The sequence below is a fragment of the Heliconius melpomene genome, chromosome 5 (assembly GCF_056956725.1).
Source record: "Heliconius melpomene rosina isolate 202511_hmr_F chromosome 5, ASM5695672v1, whole genome shotgun sequence".
NCBI classification, from domain to species: domain Eukaryota; kingdom Metazoa; phylum Arthropoda; class Insecta; order Lepidoptera; family Nymphalidae; genus Heliconius; species Heliconius melpomene.
Window position 1 is genome coordinate 4,943,864 of NC_140393.1, and position 25,765 is coordinate 4,969,628.

General features: G+C 32.7%; 3 protein-coding genes across 6 annotated transcripts; all 3 read left to right on the plus strand.

The window, feature by feature from the left end:
* The first annotated feature begins 1,016 nt into the window (after positions 1-1,016).
* Positions 1,017-19,894, plus strand: LOC146538988 (uncharacterized). 3 transcript variants are annotated; one of them, XM_085185612.1, is made up of 4 exons: positions 1,017-1,143; positions 1,435-1,596; positions 2,487-2,635; positions 3,242-3,314. In XM_085185612.1, the coding sequence occupies exons 1-3, from the start codon at positions 1,102-1,104 to the stop codon at positions 2,631-2,633; spliced, it is 351 nt and encodes a 116-aa protein (XP_085041738.1). In that variant the 5' UTR covers positions 1,017-1,101; the 3' UTR covers positions 2,634-2,635; positions 3,242-3,314. The 3 variants fall into 3 exon arrangements, with proteins under 3 accessions (XP_085041738.1, XP_085041737.1, XP_085041736.1); XM_085185611.1 differs by lacking the exons at positions 1,435-1,596; positions 2,487-2,635; positions 3,242-3,314 and adding exons at positions 18,330-18,509; positions 19,275-19,439; positions 19,809-19,894 and having other exon boundaries at positions 1,053-1,143; XM_085185610.1 differs by lacking the exons at positions 1,017-1,143; positions 1,435-1,596; positions 2,487-2,635; positions 3,242-3,314 and adding exons at positions 17,956-18,045; positions 18,330-18,509; positions 19,275-19,439; positions 19,809-19,894.
* Positions 12,862-25,431, plus strand: LOC146538989 (uncharacterized). Of its 2 annotated transcripts, none has more exons than XM_085185626.1 (4): positions 12,862-12,949; positions 13,161-13,340; positions 13,524-13,685; positions 25,401-25,431. In XM_085185626.1, exons 1-3 carry the CDS (start codon positions 12,908-12,910, stop codon positions 13,659-13,661), a joined length of 360 nt encoding a protein of 119 aa, XP_085041752.1. In that variant the 5' UTR covers positions 12,862-12,907; the 3' UTR covers positions 13,662-13,685; positions 25,401-25,431. The 2 variants fall into 2 exon arrangements, with proteins under 2 accessions (XP_085041752.1, XP_085041751.1); XM_085185625.1 differs by lacking the exon at positions 25,401-25,431 and adding an exon at positions 14,013-14,102.
* LOC146538990 (uncharacterized) lies at positions 23,886-24,843 on the plus strand. Its single transcript, XM_085185933.1, has 3 exons — positions 23,886-23,927; positions 24,104-24,268; positions 24,646-24,843. The coding sequence occupies exons 1-3, from the start codon at positions 23,886-23,888 to the stop codon at positions 24,781-24,783; spliced, it is 345 nt and encodes a 114-aa protein (XP_085042059.1). The 3' UTR covers positions 24,784-24,843.
* Positions 25,432-25,765: the final 334 nt, after the last annotated feature.

The following is a 25,765-nucleotide window of genomic DNA, read 5'->3' on the forward strand; positions in this document are numbered from 1 at the left end:
GATAAACGTTGTTTTTTTTTGTATAATATACGAGGGGTGACCGTATATATATATATATATATATATAATATATATATATATATATATATAAGGGGGCCTCATAGCGGTCTTGGCTCTCACTATTCATTTGTGGTCGTTGTAGCAACAGAGATGTTTAAATAAAAGTCACACTTATATTCTACAATGTCTTATTACTCGTTTACATAAAAGTTTTACAATAAATCTCACAAGATTAACAAAATTACAATAGATTAGGAGCCAATAGGTTAATTGGTGAACATCTCACGCCATAGCTGTCAACCAATGACATCTGCTATTACTCGAGGCTACACCTACTACCCTATTCGGGGTTACTCGCTCCATTTTAAATATTCTTCTAATTAGTAGTATTTTATTTTAATTAGTATATTTCTAATTAGTATATTTTAAGTATTTAACTCTAACTCATTTTTGTTTTACGCTGTATCCCGTAAAACGGCAGTGGGATCCTGGACAGCTAGTATGTGTTTGTGTGTGTCATGTGCATTTAAGACCCTCCGTCGCCCGCTTTCTGCCGAATGCTTGAAGCATAGCGTGTTAACAGGCGGAACTCAACACCGCGCTTTGCCAGTTTACCACAGCAGAAAAATATTAAATATTTCATTCCTCGAGTAGGATCAAACCTACCTACAGTTGCTTGTACCCCTGTGCTACGACAGCCTCCATTTATTTATGTATTCTTTTAATTAATATTATTATTTTAACAAATATTAATTACTTCAAATCATTACAAACCCACTGTAAGTCGTTATAATATTACTACTTCAAAAATACTGAAGTTATATTTCCCGGTGACTTTCAATCCTAAAATTGGGAACACTGGATGGACGCGTCCTACATTTAACGGTTTTTTTCTTAATATTATTAAGCTACTTTATTTTCTTTGTAATATATACCTATTATCCAATTAAAAAATAGGTAGAGTTAACACTTTTCACAGCCCTATAACAAATATGCAATTAGCATAAATCGTATTATATGCTAGAAGTATATAAAGTAAACTTATAACTATTTTCCGGATCAGTCGAGCTCTTACAGTACGACCACTATTAAACACCAATAATGGCTGTGGGCAATTTATTATTTGCTGTTCTAACAGCGCTGGTAAGTTGGGTTGTGATTTATTTTATCTTCTGTACCTTATCTTCTGTGGATCTTCTCTACATTGCCTCGAGTCCTGTGATATCTTCTTTTCAACTAATATAAGATCTCTCTTACATTTTTGAAATAATGATTATTTTTTAGATTTCGTAAAAAGTTTGTAACCAACACAAATGGTAGCTTGGACACACATTAACTGTGATATTATTTTTGATATTTAAAAAGAATAATAATTCAAGCTTTGTAGCATTTCTACATCAAATTTTGAAATAATAAATTAATCTCATAATTCAGGTAGCTGTAAACTTTATTTTTGCTGAGAAAAATCCAATAGAACAAGATGGAGAAGAAAATCATGGACCACAAAACGAAGAAAATGATAACGAAGAAAAGCAAGAAAGAACATTGGCTCTTTTACTTCCCTCTGTATTTACTACTACATGTAACGCCACACGGGTATGTCTTCACTACAATCAATCAATAGATCAACGGGAACTAATAAAAGTTAACAAAAACATTTAAAATTTGACGAACTTAAGTTTGCGGGCATATTTACTTATTTTGTATAAAAATAACTACAACTGTAAGTTTGCAGTAGTTTTTTATCGATAATATAAACATCAAATTCCATTTTTTGGATTTTTTCTTGACTTATACTGCAAGTTCTCACTTCTTGCCAAGTTTCGAGGAATGCCCTAGATTTAGACGTCGAGTAAAAGTGACGAATTTAAATTTGCAGGTGAATGTACTCATTTTGTATGAAATGAACAACAAATATAAGTTTGTTTTTATTTTTTTACAAAATACCAATAAATTTTCATTTTTAGGTTTTCCTTTATTTGTATTGTAATTTCTTGCTAAATTTCCACCGGAATTATCCTTAAGGTTTTGAATATGCGGCGAGTTTTGTACAAAATGCAGCGAAAAGGATGCAAAAATGCTCGTATCTTTTTTGTCTTGACTTAGAAGCTTTACCCTTTCCGTGCTCTAAGGGCCCGTAGACTTCAATATTTGATATTAATTTTAGCTTGACACCTTCTCGCGATCTCGACATAAATTGACGGACGGACGGACAAAAAAGTAATCTTCTAAAGTTTCCGTTTTTTTTGTTTTTAAGATACGAAACCCTAAAAAATATGATAATCTGAAAAGTCTGTTACTTTATCTGTTTTAAAAATTATAATCTGTTGTATTAATTATTATTAATTATTATTACTGTTCATTGTTAATTTTTTTATAGAAATAATCTATTTCTTATACGAACATTCGATTTGAATATTGTTAATCTGCTTGTATTTAAAATAACTCTTATTTATCATATTATTTAACAATTTCCAAACTTACAGGGCACCGGCTACTGTTTAAGTTGCACACAAGCGGTTCGCTGCCTTTATGGTGATATAGCAATAGGTAGCAACTGCCGCGGTCTTTTACCCTACTGCAATGGAGGAATATGCTCATTGTTCGCTGGCAGTGAATGCAATTCTGCTTAATGGTAATCTCTCTCTTTCTTTGAGGTTCTCATCATTCTTTGAACATTTTTTTTTAATAATACTTAATTCTAATCTAAGGCAAATGGCAAACAAGGCAAGTTAAGCAGTGGCACTGAATGTAAAACAGAATTAAATACATAATTAAATTATGTGATATTCACAAAATGTGAAAAATGTAGACTATTTGGGAATTATTATCCATATTTTTATTATAATTATCCATTACCACGTCGGTCTAGATTTTCAGCAACATTATTTTTACTATATTTTGTATGTTTCATTAGTTAATTTAAATAATTTTCATTGCTATTGATAACTCAGTGAATATTTCTGTTCATGGAAAACGGAGTTAAAGTAAACACTCTCTGTCTTAATATATTTGGAAAATAAAGATAAAAAATCTATATAGAAAAAATAAATCTATACGATATTAGGGAAAGACCTGAATAAAAAATTAAACTGTATATGGTGATGAATATTTATACATTTACTGATTTCAGTTATTGCAATACAATAATTATTGTAGTGAGAAAATTACATCGCCATTTTAACTTTTGATGCTTTTGAGCTTATTCATATCATTCTTTTATTATTTTTTTCTGTTTCAGGAAACTTGGAATACGAAAAACGATTTTCAATGTATTTTAATATATTTATGTAATATGGTACTGTAATAAATATTATTCACGTCACATATTTCTTTTAATTGTCCTCTTTCCAATATCTATATATATAAAAGGACTTGTCCTCACTGACTGAGGTAAGACGCACGCACAGCCGTAACTGCTCATGGTAGAAACGTTAAATTTGGACAAATGTTTACTTTCGTAATCTGGACATCCACTAAGAAGGGATTTTCAAAAATTTTAACCCTAAAGGGGTGAAATACGGGTTGAAAGTTAGTATGGAAAAAAAATTAAATCAGCACCGATTCTTATAAAATTTGAAATTCAGACTCTTAAAAGTATTTAATTGAACACGTGTTTCATGGTTTTCTAGAATTCTTCCATAAGGGTGCAAATAAGGGGTTGAAAGTTTGTATGGAAAAATTCTTAAATCGCCACCGATTTTTATAAAATTTTAAATTTAGACTCTTAAAAATATTTAATTGAACATGTGTTTCATGGTTTTCTAGAATTCACCCCCTAAGGGTGCAAAGAGGGGTTGAAAGTTTTTTTGGAACAATCTTTAAAACGCCACCGATTTTTATAAAATTTGAAATTTAGACTCTTAAAAATATTTCGTTGAACACATGTTTCATGGTTTTTTAGAATTCACCCCTAAATACGTAAGCGAAGCTGCGCGAGTCCGCTAGTAATCTATATATATAAAAGGACTTGTCCTCACTGACTGAGGTAAGACGCACGCACAGCCGTAACCGCTAATGGTAGAAACATAAAATTCGGACAAAAGTTTACTTTCGTAATCTGGACATCCACTAAGAAGGGATTTTGAAAAATTTTAACCCTAAAGGGGTGAAATAGGGGTTCAAAGTTTGTATGGTAAAAAATTTAAATCGCCACCGATTTTTATAAAATTTGAAATTTAGATTTTTAAAAGTATTTAATTGAACACGTGTTTCGTCGTTTTCTAGAATTCTTCCCCTAAGGGTGCAAATAAGGGGTTGAAAGTTTGTATAGGTTTTTTTTAAATCGTCAATTTTTATAAAATTTGAAATTCAGACTCTTAAACGTATAGATTAAACACATGTTTCATGGTTTTTTAGAATTCACCCCTAAGGGTGCAAATAAGGGGTTGAAAGTTTGTATGGGAAAGTTCTTAAATCGCCACCGATTTTTATAAAATTTGATATTTAGACTCTTAAAAATATTTAATTGAACATATGTTTCATGGTTTTCTAGGATTCTGCCCCTAAAGCTGCAAATAAGGGGTTGAAAGTTTGTATGGAAAAATCTTTAAATCGCCACTGATGTTTATAAAATTTGAAATTTTGACTCTTAAAAATATTTCATTGAACACATGTTTCATGGGTTATTAGAATTCACCCTTAAATACGCAAGCGAAGCTGCGCGCGTCCGCTAGTTGTATATAAAAAACCGATCAAGTACAAATGGTACTCGCCCAGATATTCGTAATTTTGTAAATTGGCCGAATAATACCGTTTAAATTTTAATTCTTTTGATCAAATATTAACATTAGAAAACATGTTCATAAAATAATTACCCGTCAAAAAAGTTTGTTTAGTACTTTTAGAAGCTCGTAAAGTTTAGTAACGAGGGTACAAGTTTTTTGGAAGTTTTTCGCTGGCAGTGAATGCAATTCTGCTTAATGGTAATCTCTCTCTTTCTTTGAGGTTCTCATCATTCTTTGAACATTTTTTTTTTAATAATACTTAATTCTAATCTAAGGCAAATGGCAAACAAGGCAAGTTAAGCAGTGGCACTGAATGTAAAACAGAATTAAATACATAATTAAATTATGTGATATTCACAAAATGTGAAAAATGTAGACTATTTGGGAATTATTATCCATATTTTTATTATAATTATCCATTACCACGTCGGTCTAGATTTTCAGCAACATTATTTTTACTATATTTTGTATGTTTCATTAGTTAATTTAAATAATTTTCATTGCTATTGATAACTCAGTGAATATTTCTGTTCATGGAAAACGGAGTTAAAGTAAACACTCTCTGTCTTAATATATTTGGAAAATAAAGATAAAAAATCTATATAGAAAAAATAAATCTATACGATATTAGGGAAAGACCTGAATAAAAAATTAAACTGTATATGGTGATGAATATTTATACATTTACTGATTTCAGTTATTGCAATACAATAATTATTGTAGTGAGAAAATTACATCGCCATTTTAACTTTTGATGCTTTTGAGCTTATTCATATCATTCTTTTATTATTTTTTTCTGTTTCAGGAAACTTGGAATACGAAAAACGATTTTCAATGTATTTTAATATATTTATGTAATATGGTACTGTAATAAATATTATTCACGTCACATATTTCTTTTAATTGTCCTCTTTCCAATATCTATATATATAAAAGGACTTGTCCTCACTGACTGAGGTAAGACGCACGCACAGCCGTAACTGCTCATGGTAGAAACGTTAAATTTGGACAAATGTTTACTTTCGTAATCTGGACATCCACTAAGAAGGGATTTTCAAAAATTTTAACCCTAAAGGGGTGAAATACGGGTTGAAAGTTAGTATGGAAAAAAAATTAAATCAGCACCGATTCTTATAAAATTTGAAATTCAGACTCTTAAAAGTATTTAATTGAACACGTGTTTCATGGTTTTCTAGAATTCTTCCATAAGGGTGCAAATAAGGGGTTGAAAGTTTGTATGGAAAAATTCTTAAATCGCCACCGATTTTTAAAAAATTTTAAATTTAGACTCTTAAAAATATTTAATTGAACATCAACATCTAGAAAACCATGAAACACTCATGGTTTTCTAGAATTCACCCCCTAAGGGTGTAAAGAGGGGTTGAAAGTTTTTTTGGAACAATCTTTAAAACGCCACCGATTTTTATAAAATTTGAAATTTAGACTCTTAAAAATATTTCGTTGAACACATGTTTCATGGTTTTTTAGAATTCACCCCTAAATACGTAAGCGAAGCTGCGCGAGTCCGCTAGTAATCTATATATATAAAAGGACTTGTCCTCACTGACTGAGGTAAGACGCACGCACAGCCGTAACCGCTAATGGTAGAAACATAAAATTCGGACAAAAGTTTACTTTCGTAATCTGGACATCCACTAAGAAGGGATTTTGAAAAATTTTAACCCTAAAGGGGTGAAATAGGGGTTCAAAGTTTGTATGGTAAAAAATTTAAATCGCCACCGATTTTTATAAAATTTGAAATTTAGATTTTTAAAAGTATTTAATTGAACACGTGTTTCGTCGTTTTCTAGAATTATCCCCCTAAGGGTGCAAATAAGGGGTTGAAAGTTTGTATAGGTTTTTTTTAAATCGTCACCAATTTTTATAAAATTTGAAATTCAGACTCTTAAACGTATAGATTAAACACATGTTTCATGGTTTTTTAGAATTCTCCCCTAAGGGTGCAAATAAGGGGTTGAAAGTTTGTATGGGAAAGTTCTTAAATCGCCACCGATTTTTATAAAATTTGATATTTAGACTCTTAAAAATATTTAATTGAACATATGTTTCATGGTTTTCTAGGATTCTGCCCCTAAAGCTGCAAATAAGGGGTTGAAAGTTTGTATGGAAAAATCTTTAAATCGCCACTGATGTTTATAAAATTTGAAATTTTGACTCTTAAAAATATTTCATTGAACACATGTTTCATGGGTTATTAGAATTCACCCTTAAATACGCAAGCGAAGCTGCGCGCGTCCGCTAGTTGTATATAAAAAACCGATCAAGTACAAATGGTACTCGCCCAGATATTCGTAATTTTGTAAATTGGCCGAATAATACCGTTTAAATTTTAATTCTTTTGATCAAATATTAACATTAGAAAACATGTTCATAAAATAATTACCCGTCAAAAAAGTTTGTTTAGTACTTTTAGAAGCTCGTAAAGTTTAGTAACGAGGGTACAAGTTTTTTGGAAGCTACTTTACCGACGGTAAAAGTCAAAATATTTTTAGCTGCGTAGCAGGCCGCGCTGGGGTGATGATAAAGGAGAAGCAGGGAGCAACAGGAGCATCGGCAGCTGACGGATTTATAATATGAAAAGATAATTAAAACAATAATTACTTAAAGAAGCAGCCACCGGTGAAGCCGTTAAATCACCCTGATTCGAGCCGACCCCCAATCAGTGGCCAGTTTTCCATTCCAATTCTTATGAACACAAAATGTCCATGCTCTACGTTAAAAGTGGTTTTAGAAATGTCGGCGGAGTTCTAGTTCTAGTCTAACTTACTAAAATATTGGCAATTACCTAATTTATCCAATATATTCGATATAGGATATTTATCATATATACCTGCCGGTATAATATTTTCGTATAAATTTAAATTACATGAAATATATATTTGAAATATATAGTTGCTCCCCATTTTTCTAATTAATCCGTATCTACGAAACCGTTGAAAGAATTATGGAACTTGTATATAAAAATGTAATATAATCTATAATATTAAATTTAGAAAAACTGCGAATCGTTACAGTATACTTACACATGTACATCTACTTACAGCATGTACGTTAGTTACTTCTACTTTGTATGTATGTATGTACTAATAGTTGTTGACGGGAGTTCTTCTACAATTGGTTTGTAAGTTTGAGATGACTCTAAGTGTGGTTCACTGCCATAAAATGGATTTTCATAATAATAATCATCATAATTATAATCTATAATCTTCATACTAGTTGTGTAAAATAATGAGACGGAAGTGGGTTTCCCCGCATTCCCCGGAGATATACCCGCAATATATCTAGTAAATGGTAAATTTCTAGGCACAAAATTACTAGCACCGCTCATAGGACGAGCTGATTGAGAAATCGAGTTAAATTTTGGAGGTGCATCACGTAGGATAATTCTAAATGCGTTATGGGGATTATAGTTTGGGGGTTGTGCTTTAAATATTTGTTTTGTACGTGATGGGCCTAAGTGTTGTCTATGTAAAGTCTGTTGTGGATTAGTTACAAAGTTATTACGGTATGCATAATTAGTCTGTTAGAGTGACTTAAATTGTGGATTATTGTTTTTAAAATTTATCCTAAAAGACTGAGAAGAAAGTTCTGGAGGTGCTTAGTCCTTATTTCAAACCTGTAAATATATAGTATTTAATTCATTTTGTACGAATTCTAACGCTTTTTCTATCGTTTCCGGCCTCATGCATCGTATGCGTGGGGCTAAGGATTTTTTTATTTTCTTTATCTTTTTAGTGATTTATTAAAAAGGCTTGTAAAGTTAATTTCTGACATTTTAGCTTGCAACCCTTTTAGCTTGCAACAATAGTGTTGTACAAATTTCCTCATGCAATGTAATATATATCATTATTTTCCTAAATAAAGTTTGGCAACGTTCATAAAACATCTGAGAGATATTATATCCCTGATCTGAGAAAATATTAATTAGTGAATTACGAATGCCACTCCAGTCTGATGGAATACCACTAGTATTTATTAAACGTGCTGCTGAGCCTGTTACTTTATTTAAAATATCATTTGCAAGACCAATACTTATTAAATTGCTATAGGAGTTGTTGCTAATAAATTACTGTACCAATTGATGACATAAGCTAGTAAGTCTTGGTTAAACATTTGAATTTCCGTCAAATTCAGGTACTAAACGTAAAGCCTTAAAAATGTTATCGAATTCGTTAATTTTAATTAGTTATTATTCTTTATAAAAAAAAAACAATTTCGTTACAATTACAATTAATTAAGCCCATATATCTTAGATTACTACAAGATCTTTATCTTAGATCTTTGCGTCAGAGACTCCCAGGGCACGCTGCTCTGTAATCATGACTCTGTGAAGGAGAGGTGGAGAAGCTACTTCCAGGAGTTGCTGAATACTCAGCACCCATGCAGTCTTCATCACGACCCACCGCCTAACCTCGGACTTATTGCCCCAATAACCCTTGACGAAACACGTAATTGCCTTCGGCGCATGAAGAACGGAAAAGCGGTGGGACCTGACGACATCCCGATCGAAGCGTGGAAATCGTTGGGCTCTCTTGGTGTGCTCATGCTTACTGACCTTTTTAACCATATCTTGAACACTGGTAAGATGCCGCATCAGTGGCGGCTTAGCTTTATTACCCCTATTTACAAGGGAAGGGGCAGTGTTCAAGATTGTGGTAGTTATAGGGGCATTAAGCTTATGAGTCATACCATGAAGCTCTTCGAGCGCATGATCGACCTCAGGCTCCGCCGAGAGTGTACTGTCTCTGAGTCTCAATATGGATTTCAGCCAGGATCGGGCACCATGGACGCCATTTTCGCCCTCAGAACTTTGATGGAGGCATACAGGGAAAAAAGGAGAGCTCTGCACGTGGCCTTTTTAGATCTGCAGAAGGCCTTTGACTGTGTGCCTCGTCAGTGTATCTGGTAGGCATTGCGATCCAAAGGGATCCCTGAGGCCTATATTGAGATTATCAGGGGCATATACCACGATTCCGCTTCTATGGTTAGGACTGCTGTTGGCGACACTAGACCCTTCCCGATTACAGTGGGGGTTCACCAGGGCTCGGCTCTTAGTCCGTTCTTATTCAATGTAGTGCTCGATACTGTCTCGGCTCACATCCAGGACCAGCCTCCATGGCTGATGATGTATGCCGATGACATAGCACTCATTGCCGAGAACCGACTGACGCTGGAGCGTAAAGTGAACCTCTGGAAGGGTACGCTTGAGAACGGCGGTCTTAAACTAAATGTGTCGAAGACAGAGTACATGGCCTGCGGGAGCCGGGACTCGAGCACCATCCTTATAGGTCCTGAGCCAGCCGTTAAGTCGGAGAAGTTCAGGTACCTTGGATCCGTTATGCAAGAGTCTGGAGGCATCGACCACGATGTCCATGGCCGGATAAGCGCTGCCTGGGCCAAATGGCGGGAGGTCACTGGTGTGGTCTGCGACCGCAGAATACCGCCCAAGCTCAAGGGGCTGATATACAAGAGCATCGTCCGACCGGTTCTTTTATACGGCAGCGAATGTTGGCCAGCACTATCTCGGCACACTCAGGAGCTTCACGTCACGGAAATGAAGATGCTGAGGTGGATGTGCGGCGTAACGCGGTCTGACCGCATACGCAACACATTCATTCGAGGTAGTCTTGGGGTCCGTGACGTAGCGGATAAGCTCCAAGAGCGTCGCTTGAGATGGTTTGGCCACGTTACGCGCCGGCCTAAGAACTATGTCGGACGCAAGTGCCTTGCTATACAAGTTCCTGGGGCGCGACCTCCCGGACGCCCAAGGAAGCGCTGGTTGGATGTCGTGATGCAGGACATGAGAGCCAATGGTCTAACCACCGAGGACGCAAAAGATCGTGCAAAGTGGACTAGGTTAAGTAGGAAGGCAGACCCCGGTAATAGCCGGGATTAATGCCAGGAAGAAGAAGAAGATCTTAGATTACTACAAAATGTAATTTTAAAGCCGTGACTTTTTTCTTATAATTACTAAACCTACGTATCTCCACAATAGGTCCTATCTCCTCCAATTGCCACAAAAAGAAACGAATATAAGGAAACTTAAAAATACGGATAAGCAACCAAACTTTTGATACGAGGGTAATGTTTCCAAATATTTTCATTGTATTTTGTTGTTTCGTTAAGTTTAAAGTCTATTTATTTTGTTTTCTATATCTAATTATTTTGTTTTTGTTATATCAAATTAAAAAGTTACATAATATTTGAGAAACAGTACTTCTTTATATCTTGTCTCATGCCTACATGAACAGATTAAAGTTTTCCACATTTACAATGTCACATATCATGTACGAGCGAACCATTGTCTATTTGTCTTTGCGTTTGTTCATGCTACTTGCAACTTCATAAATAGTAACAAATAATAATTCATTCTTCGGAGTGGGGATCGAACCCACACCCACGCTTCCTGTGTGGCCTTAATTTAATATGGTCCATTTCTGACCATGGTATCTATGAGAAAATCACATAACTCTTTAATTTGCATTAAATATGTGCGCGACAAACGGAATAACTCAATACCAACCGATTTCGATTATTATATTTTATCGGAAAGGGTACATACACATCAGAGGTAGTTTGATGAAAGTTTGGTTAAATTCTAATAATGAGATTCGACTGAAATTAACGAAATTGATTTTTTTTGTTAATTTTCCTACTAAAATTACTGTATGCTCCATGATAAAAACTATCCTGAGAATTACTTTGGGCTTTGAAATATTACTATGCCAAAATTCATTCACTTCTAAACAGTAGCTATCGGTATTTTAGATTATCGGTTTTACGTTATTAGTAACTGCATCACATGTGCGTGGAGTGTAGACGTTTCTACTCTGTATAATAGAGATGAGATGATATTTAAAGTATCTGTAAAAAAATCCTAACAAGCAAAGCTTATTACACTGTTCAAGAACATTTAGAGGATAAACATGTATGTAATTAATCTCTATTGAATGTAATGCAGGATTGCAGTTGCCAGCTAATGTAATAATTAAACTATACCATTGACTTTGAAAAGAGCAACTGTTGAGTTTCTTGCCGGCTCTTCTCAGCAGAACTGCCTTCCGGCCGGTGGTAGCTTTTTGTTCATTCGACGATTCTAATAGTCTATTTGAAGTGCTTGTAATATTCTATTTGAATAAAGAATATATTGAATTTGAATATAGATAGATATCTTTCACTGGTCCTTGTGTCGCTATTCTCTTTTATCAATACTGAATTGGTCATGGAACACTATCTTATGAATTGTTTTTACTTTATTGTTTTAATACCTCTTTGTAACTATTATTATTTTATTGTACTAAACCTAGAACAATACAAGTTGTTTGCGAGGGTTAACATAGTACGTAAACAAAAATACATAAATGGAATAAAATATCATATAATCTATTAATTTTATTTACCTGCATAGTTATGAAAATAGCACTTTTTTACTTTTATTCTAGCAGTTGATTTAAGAAATTATAGACATTGTTTAAAAATCCTTAATTTCATATAAATTCTATTGCTTATATTGCTTTATGATCCTTGCTAGTTCCTTTAACTGCCGCGCGCTACTCCGAGCAGGCCAACGAGGGTGCCCACTCATCCTTGACTCCGCGACGTGTCTTTGTAGGCTCTTGCTGCTGCGTTTCGCAGAAGACTCTAGTCCCGGTGTCTCGCGGCCAGTGGCGGTCGAGGAGGGGCTCCGTGAGGTTTAAGTGGGTATTTGGACAGTCTACATCTGCCAGCCAACGAGCCCTACATAAGCCCCCACTCGGGGTGGTATCCCTAACAGGGTTTCCTCCAGTTGGTTTAAAAAAAAGGTGCGATGACAGTGCACGAAGCAAAAGAGGTATGCAGAGACCGTAGCGTTTAGCCCTCTGTTATCTCTACCCGCTACCCCGCCAAGGATACAAGTAAATTATCACCTTGATTGGGTGTTATCATACCCAAATATGACCTAGATATTTTTATTGAGTAATATTTTAGCCGCTTTTTCACACAAAATATAGTACCCAATTTAAATAAAAATATATCATCTAGTCATAACCCTATAAACTATAGATGTTTAGCATAAATCGTGTTAAGTTTTAAGTATATAAGGTCAAATGGTTTCGATGACTTACTCTATTAAATAACGTCAGAACCAGTGTTGTCACACAACGTATTAAGCAACTAAAATGGGAGTCTGCAACATAATATTTGCTTTTGTAACAGCGCTAGTAAGTCAGATTTTAATTTATTTTAGCTTCTTAGTTAGATTGTAAGATTTGAGACCCACGCTAACTGTAAATAATTTTATTAGTCTCTTTTTCACCGTACCATTTAAATAATTTTATTTTACATTAAAAAAGGTATCGAAAAGAATTATTAAACTTTTACATATCTAAAACCTTTCAAATACAACCATTATAAACTTGTCTTATAATTTAGGTAGCTGTTAATGTTATTTTTGCTGAAGAGGATAGTTATTTGGCTCCCGACGTGGAATATGCATCTGATGAAAAGCATCCAAGCAAGAAAATTGAAAACCCTAAAAAGAATGGAAGTGCACATAACAACAACAACAACAAACCTAAACCTAAACCTAAACAACCCTTCAATAATTGTTCGGTATGTCATCGTCCTATTATCAAAAATAAGTCTTCATAGTATATCAGTCAATACATAGTATATTAAAAATATAATTATAAGTACTTAACTTCCAAATCTATATAATAATTATTTAAAATACAAAAAAAGCATCCTTTTTTTTTCAAAAAAGTATAGTAATAACTCTCATATTTTTTCCCGCAGAACTTTTGTATAAATTGTAGACAAGCACTTCATTGCTTTTCTAATCATAGAGCAGTTATCCTCAATTGCCATGGCCGTCAGGGCAACTGTGTCGCAGGAAGGTGCTCATCTGGCCACAGCAAAGAATGCCCAAAATAATAAATAACTTTGGATCCCTTTATGGTATTACTCTTTTGAGTTTCTTTATTGTTCTTTCTTTGACTATTTAGTAATTTTACATATCCTACTAATATTATAATGTGAAAATTGTGTTCATGTTTGTTCGACTTTCACGGATTACGACATATAAAATGTTTGATTTTCGCAATTTTTACACATTGTAAATGAAACTCTTAAACCGGATATATCGTGTATTAAAATTTTGTACATTTATGGAAGTTCGACGACTCGAACGTGGTTCACGTATACACAGTCTACCCGGTTAATCAGGCTTAAGAGTTTTATTTAGAATTATTACATTATTTTTCTCACTATCCTGTTCTCTTTCAGAAACCTGGAATGATGAAAACTACTTTAAATGTACCTATTACAATATTATATTTGCCTGAAATTATAATTAAATAAATATTTATTAGCATCTTACATTTTTTTATTGACTTCTTATCTAATCCTATATCTTATACTATGTCTGAACTTTCTAACTCTTCTTCTTCTAAACCACCCAACGGATTTTTATGCGGTTTTTACCATTAGGTCGACTATTTCTCAGGGAAGGTTTATATATAGTTAGTATTATTTGTACATTCTTATGTAAATTAACATAAATACGATAAATGTGTCTAAAGTCCTACCCATTGAGGCACTTTTGCGCATGCGCTGCTTTAATGGTAAGTACTACATGAAAAAAATGTACTGAAGTATTGTTCCTCTTAATAAGATCTACAAAAAAGTCCGCGACAGCATATTTTTATCTTTTAAGAATAACTTGCAGTGATCATATTTCTGTCTAAAAATAGTAATTTTAATATATTTTTTATTGTGAGGGATATTTTTCTATAATGGTATTAATCTTTATCCTTTAAAGTACTTTATTAATTTTCTACGTTAAACGAAGACAAAATTTGCTTTTTACACTATTTTGAAATTGCGAATAGTATTAGAGAAAAACGCATTTAATTGTTGACACATCCCGCCGTTAACACGTCAGCTGTGCCGACTCAAGTTTTACTTATCCCTTACTCGCAGCATATAAATAAGTATATTAGTTACGTTGGCAATTTAATGTAGATCAAAACTGTCTTTTACTGTTTTTTATTTTAATAAGTACTTTAGAAGTTGTTACAATATCAAAACATCCTTACTGTGAAACGCGCCCCGCGACGTTTTTCTTATACAAGCGCGTCATGAGCAGTCATCGGTGGTTCAGTGGTAGAATGCTCGCCTGCCACGCGGGCCCAGGTTCGATTCCCGGCCAATGCATTCTATTTAATTTTCCTCACAGGCAGCTACGTATTGCTTGCTTTTCATCAGGGACAGAATACCCTCTTCAGCATTAACCACAAGCTCGAAAAAAAAAACCCGCCCGCTATAGAGGCATAGCAGCGAAGATTTAGATGCGTTTGCACGTATTGGATAATTGGAGTTGAATGTATTATTTCAGCGCGATATATTTGGTTTCATATTTTTTGTAGTAATTATTAGTAGGTAGGCTTTTGTTTATAATTTCTTCCGTTTAAAAATAGTCATTTAACTATCTAAATATAGTAATTTAAAAATATTTTAATAAGTACTTGAAAAGATTAGTAGCACAGATTTAAAATTACGGTACCTACTAAAAAATCCTTGCTGTGTAAAACAATTGGAAAATCCTTATTGAAACTATAAAAATGCGGGTTGCATTAGGGTTTAATTAATTTTCCCATTATCTTAAGTGCTTTGCAAACATACATTATATGAATAATCCAGTAGTAAAAGCGGGCGAAGCCGCAAGGGGGTCGCTAGTATCTAATAAATTATTATGCATTGGACAGGTTATGATCACCACATTAATGATTTGGGATGATGAGGCCGTCGAGGTGCAGGGGCACTGTAAACACGACGGTCGTGGGTTTGTTCTCATTCGAGGGAATGAAATATTGAATAATTTCTCCTCTCTCCATTTTCTCGCTCTGGTAATGAAACATAGCGCAGCGTTAAGTTCCGCCACTTAATACACAATACCTCATGAATTCGGTTGAAACTGAGGAATACAAATGACATTATGGGGAACGGGGTGTCTCTAGGGTATCCTCTGCATCTCACATTATGAAAAGTTTGACTACTGGTCGAAAAGTAGGTGCACGTTCAAAGATATGTTTTACTTAATTAGTTTATAGCAAATTACACTAGTTACACATTATTAGATGCAAAATACAAAAACACAACTTTGTTCCTATTATAGTGTTCCTAATAGTGAAGTTATACTATAATATTCTGGGAAAATTTATACTAATGTAGTTTTTTCTAAATAAATATTGACAATTATTTTGTTCTACAGTAAAAGAAATGTTTTTGCTATCTGCCAACAGAGACAGAAATAATAATTCCATTTTATAATTAAGGCTCTACATTACATTTACGCTAAGGCTTTTGTTAGAATCAGATGAGTGCTTACGATCTGAAGCTGATGGAAACGAAAACTTTGAAAGTCATGACAAATTCAAGATTATGATAACAAAGAGCAGGAGAATATATACTTTACTTTATATAATTATTTTTATTTATATAAAGGGTAAGGTCAGTCGTGGCGCAGAGGCACAAACTGTCTTTAAACACGTCTGGTTGTGGGTTCGTCCCCCCCAAAGAAAGTGGGGAACGGAGTGTCTCAACACTGGTCTCCCTCTGCCCACCCTGCTGTGTACGGGATACAGCTGAAGCTGATAAAAATTTTTTTAGTAGAAAAAATAAAATAATTATAATTTTTTACATTACAGAGAACTCTCATTTATTTTTGATCCGCTGGACATGACATGAAGCATTACGTGTTGAGTCAACGAATATGTATAACGAAATTTTTTAAACCTTATTTTTTTTACGAGACCAGTCATGGCGCAGGAACACAAAATCCTTATTTAAATCCTTATTTAAATCCTTATTTAAATCCTTATTAAAATCCTTATTTAAATCCTTATTTAAATCCTTATTTAAATCCTTATTTAAATCCTTATTTAAATCCTTATTTAAATCCTTATTTAAATCCTTATTTAAATCCTTATTTAAATCCTTATTTAAATCCTTATTTAAATCTTTATTTAAATCCTTATTTAAATTTATATTTCCATATTTTCGCTTTGGTGTCGAGGCAAAGCGCGGCGTTGACTTCCGTTACTCAACACGCAATGTGTCTGCAGAATTTGACGGAAAGTTAGGAACGGAGTGTCGTAACACTAGGTTCCCTTTGCCTACCCTATTGAGTGCGGGTTACAATTTTTATTAAAATATGATTATTTTTTAAAACATTTTTAAAGTGTTTAAGTTAAGTTAAGTTAAGTGTAGGAATTTCTTAATAAGTATATTATTAGTTATTATTATAATATACCAACCTAACAAATATTACGACCGGTATTTACGGCCACACACATTTCTAATTACATAAATAACACATTTACATATAATACGTATTATCTCTTTCACCGGTACTAGCGTCGCCATTTGCTTTTATCAATTCTACACAGTGTGATGCATCACGACCTCACGACTCCTTTCACACATATTGTTTTAATATACCTACAAAGGTAAACTTTGTATTTCGGTATAATGTTCGAGGGGTGACAAAAACACTATATAAAAATATAAATTTAATAAATGGTTTTTTTTTATTCGTGTCTCATTTAGAAAGTATTTAACTGTACATATATAATAGATATATTTGGCCGAAAATTTAATGTTACTAGACGGGTTTCATATGAAAAAGCCACTATTTTGTAATTCGCGGCGTCCGTCGCGTTTTTACCTTTTTTTGTAATAAAACTTAAATGTACCGAATTTCTTCGTCACATACGTTCATTTTGCTTACTTTGAAAATGACTAAAACAATTGAAAAATGGCGGGAACTAGTTTTTTTTTATTTATTGCATCTTCAGAATTTCATATTTAATGGTATTAAAACCAGCCAGGTACATTCAGTACAGCCAAATAGAGGTTTAATTAAAAAAAAACATACAAATTAAATAATTAATTAAAACAAATAATTATATACATGAGTGCCTATGCAAATTAGTAAGTTTGTCAATTTTCATAAGTTATACATCCCGTGGACCTACAATCCGAATCCGACTCATATTTGACCGAGTTTCCTTACAAAATATACCTATGAGTATGAGCTAACTAATAAATCTACCTGATAATAATAACTCTACCTGAGTTATCACTTTTCACAGCCCTATAATAAATATGCAATTAGCATAAATCATATTATGTGCTAGAAGTATATAAAGTCAACTTATAAATATTTTCCGGATCAGTCGAGCTCTTACAGAACGACCACTATTAAACACCAATAATGGCTGTGGGCAACTTAATATTTGCTGTTCTAACAGCCCTGGTAAGTTGGATTGTGATTTATTTTATCTTCTGTTGATCTTCTCCATTTTCCCTCTATATTGCCTCGACTCCTGTGATATCTTCTTTTAAACTAATGTAAGAATTCTCTTACATTTTTGAAGTAATAGTTATATTTTAGATCTCGTAAAAAATTTGTAACCAACACAAATGGTAGCTTGGACACACATTGACTGTGATATTATTTTTGATATTTAAAAAGAATAATAATTCAAGCTTTGTAGCATTTCTACATCAAATTTTGAAATAATTAATCTTATAATTCAGGTAGCTGTAAACTTTATTTTTGCTGAGAAAAATCCATCAGAAGATTTCGCTTACGATCAAGATGGAGAAGAAAATCATGGAGCACCAAACGAAGAAAATGATAACGAAGAAAAGCAAGAAAGAACATTCGGTCTTTTATTTGGCCCCTCTATATTTTCTGCTTCATGTAACGCCACACGGGTATGTCTTCACTACATTCTATTCAATAGGTCAACGGGAACTAATAAAAATTAATAAAAAACATTTAATTAACTTATTTTGTATAAAAACAAGTACAACTAATAAGTTTGCATTAATTTTTATCGACGAGTATAATATAAACATAAATTTCCATTTTTTGGATTTTTCGTGACTTATATTGCAAGTTCTCACTTCTTGCCTGATTACTGATTGACGACGAGTAAAGTTGACAAATTTATATTTGCGGGTGAATGTATTCATTTTGTATGAAATGAACAACAAATATAAGTTTGTAATTATTTTTTCTACGAAATACCTATAAATTTCCACTTATAGGTTTTCCTTTATTTGTATTGTAATTTCTTGCTAAATTTCATAACTGTAGGTCCACAGGTTTACCCTTAAGATTTTGATTATGCGGCGAATTTTGTACAAAATGCAGCAAAAAGGATGCACAAATACTCGTATCCTTTTTCCGTTGACTTAGAAGCTTGACCTTTTCCGTGCTCTAAGGGACCGTAGACTTCAATATTTGATATTAATTTTAGCTTGATACCTTCTAGCCATCTCCCTACCCTAAACCCTAAAAAGTATGATTATCTAAAAAAATCTGTTACTTTATCAGCTGTAAAAATTATTATGTGTTAAATTTTTTATCCCATCAATTTATTTCTTATACGAACATTCGATTTAAATGTTGTTAATCTGCTTGTATCTAAGATAACTCTTATTTATCATATTATTTAACAATTTTCAAACTTGCAGGGCTCCAACTATTGTTTAAGCTGCACACAAGCGGTTCGCTGCTTTGCTAATAATGCAGGAATTGGTCGCAACTGCCGCGGTCTTCTGCGCTACTGCAATGCAGGAAGATGCTCATTCTTCCCTGGCAGTCAATGCGCTTCTGGCTAAATTATGTTGGATATGTTGGTAATTCTTTATTGAATTTCTCATCGTTCTTTGAAGTAATTGTGTTATTAATAGATATTTTATTGTAAGCGTATCTTTCTGAAACAAACGGCAAGGCGAGTAAATATTACTGCTCCTGGAAAACGGAGTTAAACTCTGCCTAAATATATTTGGAAAATGCACAAGATAACAAGGCTATACGATATTAACGATAGACATCAAAAAATAACTTTTAACTGTTTTATGACAATAATATTTATTCATTTACTGACCACAATTATTGCAATTAAATATTTTTTGCAATGAGAAAATACATCACCATATTTACTTTTTTAGCTTTTGAATTCATAATTCATAAGATTCCTTAATTATTTTGTTTTTTTTTTTCAGGAAACTTGAAACACGAAAAACGATTTTCATTGTATTATAATATATTTATCTAATATGATACCGTAATAAATATTATTCACGTCTTATTTCTTTTAATTTCTTTAAAATCCCTTCCTATGTTGGTTATAAAAAATCAGTTAAGTGAGAATTGGACTCGCCCACCGAGGGTTTTCTTACAAATTTCGGAATTATAGGTCAACAGAAAGTACAACTTATAAAAGTTGACAAACTTAAGTTGTAAGCACTCTTTTTGTATAAACTGAACTAATATACTTATGATTTTTTTTCTGTGAAGTAAATAAATATTTTCAGCATTCTTATTTTATTGTTTACTAGTGGACCCGGACGCGGCTACGCCTGCTTGAACTATAAGAATATTTTCGCGTCGGTCATACTCATACTATACTGCCCGAAGGCTAGGTCATTTCGAATCAGTGACATCTCCTTAATTATTTATTAGAATGTTATACAGTAAACTATAATTACAATCTAGATGAAATGCTGAAAGTGACTATTACATTTCTTTTCATAAGGATGAATATCAAAATGTCGCGGTAACGGTTGCGTAGCGACGCGACGGTTGTTATTAACATGGCAGAATAAATTGCATGTCAAATTAGAAAGTACTTTAAAATATATTAGTATATATGTATAATGTAATCTTATATAGCCTATAGCACTTCTGAAGAATGCAGCTTTCATACAAAACAAAAACAATGTAAATCGGACCAGTAGATCCAGAGATTTTAGCGTTCAAACAAACAAACAAACAAACAAACAAACAAACTCTTCCGCTTTATTATATTAAGTAAAGATAGATAGATTTGTAACATAAATTCTCACTTTGTGCTCAATTTCAGAAAATTAAGGTTTAAAAATTTTAATTGAGTTGATTAAGAAGTTTGATTTTTCCGGTGCTCGTAGACCTTATTATTTGTTATAAATTATTATATTAATGCCCCCAGTGACGGCGGTCCCCTGTGCACTGCACACACACTATAGGTTAAGCCGCCCCTGAACAAAGCTTATGAAAATATTTTCTTATATCTTTAAAAATATTAATTAAATACATATTTAAACTTTTTCCCCCTACCCAGAGTAGACAGAGCACCTTCCTTTGTTCGCTCTAATTCAAACACCGTGAAGTTTGTTTCAGCAGAATGGCCAAGATATTATAATTTATTAGTTCCATTCACCAGGAAATATTCCATGTTAACCTGGTGAATGGAATTATATTTAAAGCCAGGTGCTCCTCACTGTACCACGATTGCTCCAACAATCTTAAGAATGTCATAATATTACATACAGTAATAATTATTTTAATGGCATCTTCATAAAGTTATCTTAATGCATCTCTTTAATTATAACTTCTGAATATAGGCTTTTTATTTTATTACCTTTATATATTAAATAGATACATAAAACATAGCCCACATTACTGATAAAGAAATATTGCTTCACGCTGTATCCCGCTCTCAGAAGGAAGCGTGGAGGCATTGCGTGTTGAGTGGCAGAACTCAACGCCGCGCTTTGCCTCGACACCAGAGCGAAGAAGATGGAAATATAAACGTCAATAAATATTTCACTTCCTCGAGTGGGGATCGAACCCACAACCGTCGCGTTACAGTCACACCCTAGTGCCGCAAATATTGTATGGATAGAAAGGTTAAAAAATAATCTGTTAATGTTAAATAGTCCATATATACAGTCATATTTATAGACTTTTCTCTTTCTCTCACATTCCGTCCAATGTTCGAGAAGTTGTGAGTGATGTGGCAAAAAAAAATATGTTAAAAATAAAGAAGACAACAAGAGGATATCTAGATATTCTTGACACTAGATTTTCTCTTCCTATTCTGTTTTTATTTTATTATTATTTTTCGGCAAATAGAGAGATATAGTATTTTTAAATTTTGGAAATTAAGGTGGATTGTGGTTGGATATTCTATATATAAATCACATAAATATTAATCTGATATAACTTTTTTATTTAAGTAAAACAAAATTTAATGATAAGAGAAGTTTTCCAAAATAACAAGTGGAAAATACTTTTAAATGTTAATCTGTTTCCGAAATTAGCGTGAACAAACGCAAACACAAACAGCCGAACATTTTAAAAATCATTTATTTGGGTTGTACTTTTTTGATACAAGCCCACAATAATATATTTTTATTAATACGTGTATATTACACACATAAAAAGCCAAAGCTTATCTTTATTAAATTTCCTTAACGATGGATAATTATAAAAGGACTTGTCCTCACTGACTGAGGTAAGACGCACGCACAGCCGTAACCGCTGTGCGTAGAAACGTGGAATTTGGACAGATGTTTACTTTCGTAATCTGGACATCCACTAAGAAGGCATTTTGAAAAATTTTAACCCTAAAGGGGTGAAATAGGGGTTCAAAGTTTGTATGGAAAAAAAATTAAATCGGCACCGATTTTTATAAAATTTGAAATTTAGATGTTTAAAAGTATTTAATTGAACACGTGTTTCATCGTTTTCTAGAATTCTTCCCCTAAGGGTGCAAATAAGGGGTTGAAAGTTTGTATGGAAAAATCTTTAAATCGCCACCGATTTTTATAAAACTTGAAATTTAGACTCTTAAAAATATTTAATTGAACATGTGTTTATGGTTTTCTAGAATTCACCCCTAAATAAGCAAGCGCAGCTGCGCGCGTCCGCTAGTTAATAAATAAAAGAATAACTATTATAATAAGAAATCTTAGCGTTTAAGCAAAGAAACATGTAAACTATTCCGCTCTATTATATTAATATCTATAGATATACCTATATATTGTTGGCCAGTCCTATTGTCGCTATTCTCTTTTATCAATTCTACACATGCCATGCATCACGATCTTACGAATTGTTTCTATGGAACTACTATTATTGTATTGTACTAGATCGTCAATCGTACAAGTTGTTTTTCGATGTAACATTCGAGGGGAACATGGTAAATAAATAAATATATTAAATACTAATAAAATAAAATATTTTTTTAATTTTATTTACCTGCGTAATTATGAAGGTAGCGCTTCTCTTATTCTAGCAGTGAAGACTTTATAGTGAAAGCTCAAAAGTATATAAATATTTATTATTATTTGTCTAGTCTTAGTTTAGTGGTAATTCCTTTAACCGTTTTTGTTAATAATGACAAGTAACGTTTTTTAAATAAATATTGTTAATACTTAGACAGCGGAGGCTTATTTAAAAATAAATTATAAGCAAAAAATCATTTTTAGAAAAAGCTTTTATTTAAACGCTCTGAAAAGAAGAAAATAAATTTTGTCTTTTAAATTTTAACTATCAACTCATAACCTCATTGTACACAATTTATATGATCACTAAAGCTTGTCGCGCGATTTACTTGTGTAAATAAACTAGTACTAATTTAATTATATAAAATCTGCTAGGTTTCAATTTTTAAAGTTTCAATTTAATTAAGTATTGATTAACGCGACAAGCTTTATACACACCCACATACATACAAGTTAAATAAAAGCTTTTAAAAAGCAGCCGTATCCGCCAGCATCCTTAGTTTCATTCGAGGCCCTTAGGTCCTTTTTTTATGTTTTCAATTCAGTATCATGAAGTCAAAATGAAGCAAGATTATATATCGATTGACTTTGGAAATACAATGTCGATGGCATTTGAGGAAGGAAGTTAAAAGCAGGGCCCTCCGGAGTACAAGTATAAAGAGGTTAATGAAAGTGGATGAGGCAAAAGAGGTATGCAGAGAGCTCCAAAAGAGGTATGCAGAGAGCTTCATTTTCTCTAACTACCCCCAATTTGTGTAAATAGATAAATTATCACCTTTACAAGGACCAGGTGGTATTAGATTCTATAGTAAAAATCGACATGAATATATTTTTTATTTATTAACATTTTAGCCACTTTATTTTTTACATAAAAAATATATTACCCAAATATAAGAAATATCATTGGTCATAACCCTGTAATTGATTAGCATAAATCGTGGTAAGCTTTAACAGTATATAAAGTCAATTAGTTTCTATGAAATACCTTCAGAAATTGTAGAACATTCTCACACAACGTATTAAACAGCTAAAATGGGTGCCTCCAAAATAATATTAGCTTTTCTAGCAGCTCTAGTAAGTCTTATCGTTATTTATTTTAACTTTTTTATTTAATTAGACACTTTTTTACTTTCAAATAGTTCATATTACATTAAAAAAGTATGTCTAAGTACTTGTAAACTTAAGTTTTTACATATCTATTAATTATTATATTTCAAATACAACCATTACAAACTTGTCTTGTGATTTAGGCAGCTGTTAATATTATTTTTGCTGAAGAAGCTGGTTATTCGGCTCCCGACCAGGCAGAAGCATTTGACGCCGAGACTCCAGATAAAGAAAATAAAAACGCTAAAAAACCAGATAAAAACACTGAAAAACCTGAGACTATACCCAAAGACTTCAATAATTGTACGGTATGTCCTAGTTACGTTCTAATTATCAAAAACAAGCATCATCATTTTATCTACATTATATTTTATATCTACGTATTTCTACGTATTAAAATTCCAAATTATTATAATAATTATCTAAAATCTTTTTCTTATCTAAAATCCTTTATTACTAAAAAAAATATTGAACCTACTCTAAAAAAAAATAAAACAGCTTCACACGTTGTATCCCGCACACAGGAGGGTAGGCAGAGGGAACCTAGTATTAAGAAACTCCGTTCCCCACTTTCTGACGAACTTTGGAGGCACTTGGCGCCTCTGCACCACGACAAGCTTCCTCTAAAAAAATTGCCATTGTAAAAGAATAACTCTCATATATCTTATCTTATCTTTTTCCGCAGAATTATTGCATAAATTGTAGACAAGCGCTTCAATGCACGTATAGAGGAGGGTCGGTCCGCACTTGCCACGGTCGTTACCGTTATTGTGTCACAGGAAGGTGCTCATTTTACCCCGCCAAGGAATGCTCCTTTGAATAAATAATCTTGGATCCTGTTATGGTATTACTCTTTTGAGTGTATTTATTATTGTTTTTTTTTTTTCACTAAAATACATATCCTACTAATATTATTAAATGTGAAAGATTGTGTAGATATCTATTCGACTATTAAACAGATTTAGGTGTAACGATACAGTAATATAGCTTATAGAGTGTGGAAGCTTCTGCGCTCATTTGAGCAGCATATGGGGAAAAATATTTCAAACCCATATGTACCTCTCTTTTGTTTTAATTGTATAAGGCTTTTATAGAGTAAATAAAATGTTTGGTTTTGTTTAAAGTGATGATGACAAAAATACTCTGGATATAACAATGATATCTTTTTATTATAGGCGTATTATTTTATATATTAAAAATATTTTTAAGCGAGTGAAGCCGTGATTTTAAATATTTTTCTAAACATACGCGATTGTTATGGAGCTCATAGGTGCATTGCTATCATAGCGTATTAGAGTTCTGGAAGTTCGACAATTCGAACTTTGTTCTCGCATGTACAGTCTACCTGAGTAATCAGGCTTAAGAGTTTTATTTAAAACGAGTACATTTTATAAAATTTATATTTCATAATATTTACCTCACTATTCTGTTCTGTTACAGAAACCTGGAATGACGAAAACTTCTATTAGTGAATATTATATTATACAATACAATACAATATTATATTTGCCTAAAACTATAATCAAATAAATATTTATCAGCTTCTTATTGTTTTTAATTGACTCCTAATTTTTGTTGTCTGAAGTCGTAAATAAATTTTACATTACCATGGTCACATCAATGATTTGGGGTGATGAGGCCGTCATGGTACGGTTGTGGGTTTGTAAAATCTGATAAAGGTTAAAAGATGCAGTTTTTAAATTAAATTTATTTAATTTAAATTATTTTATTTTTATTTAAGTAATTTAAATTAATGGTAAATAAAAAATAGACAAAACACAACGTTGATTCCAATGTACTGAGGT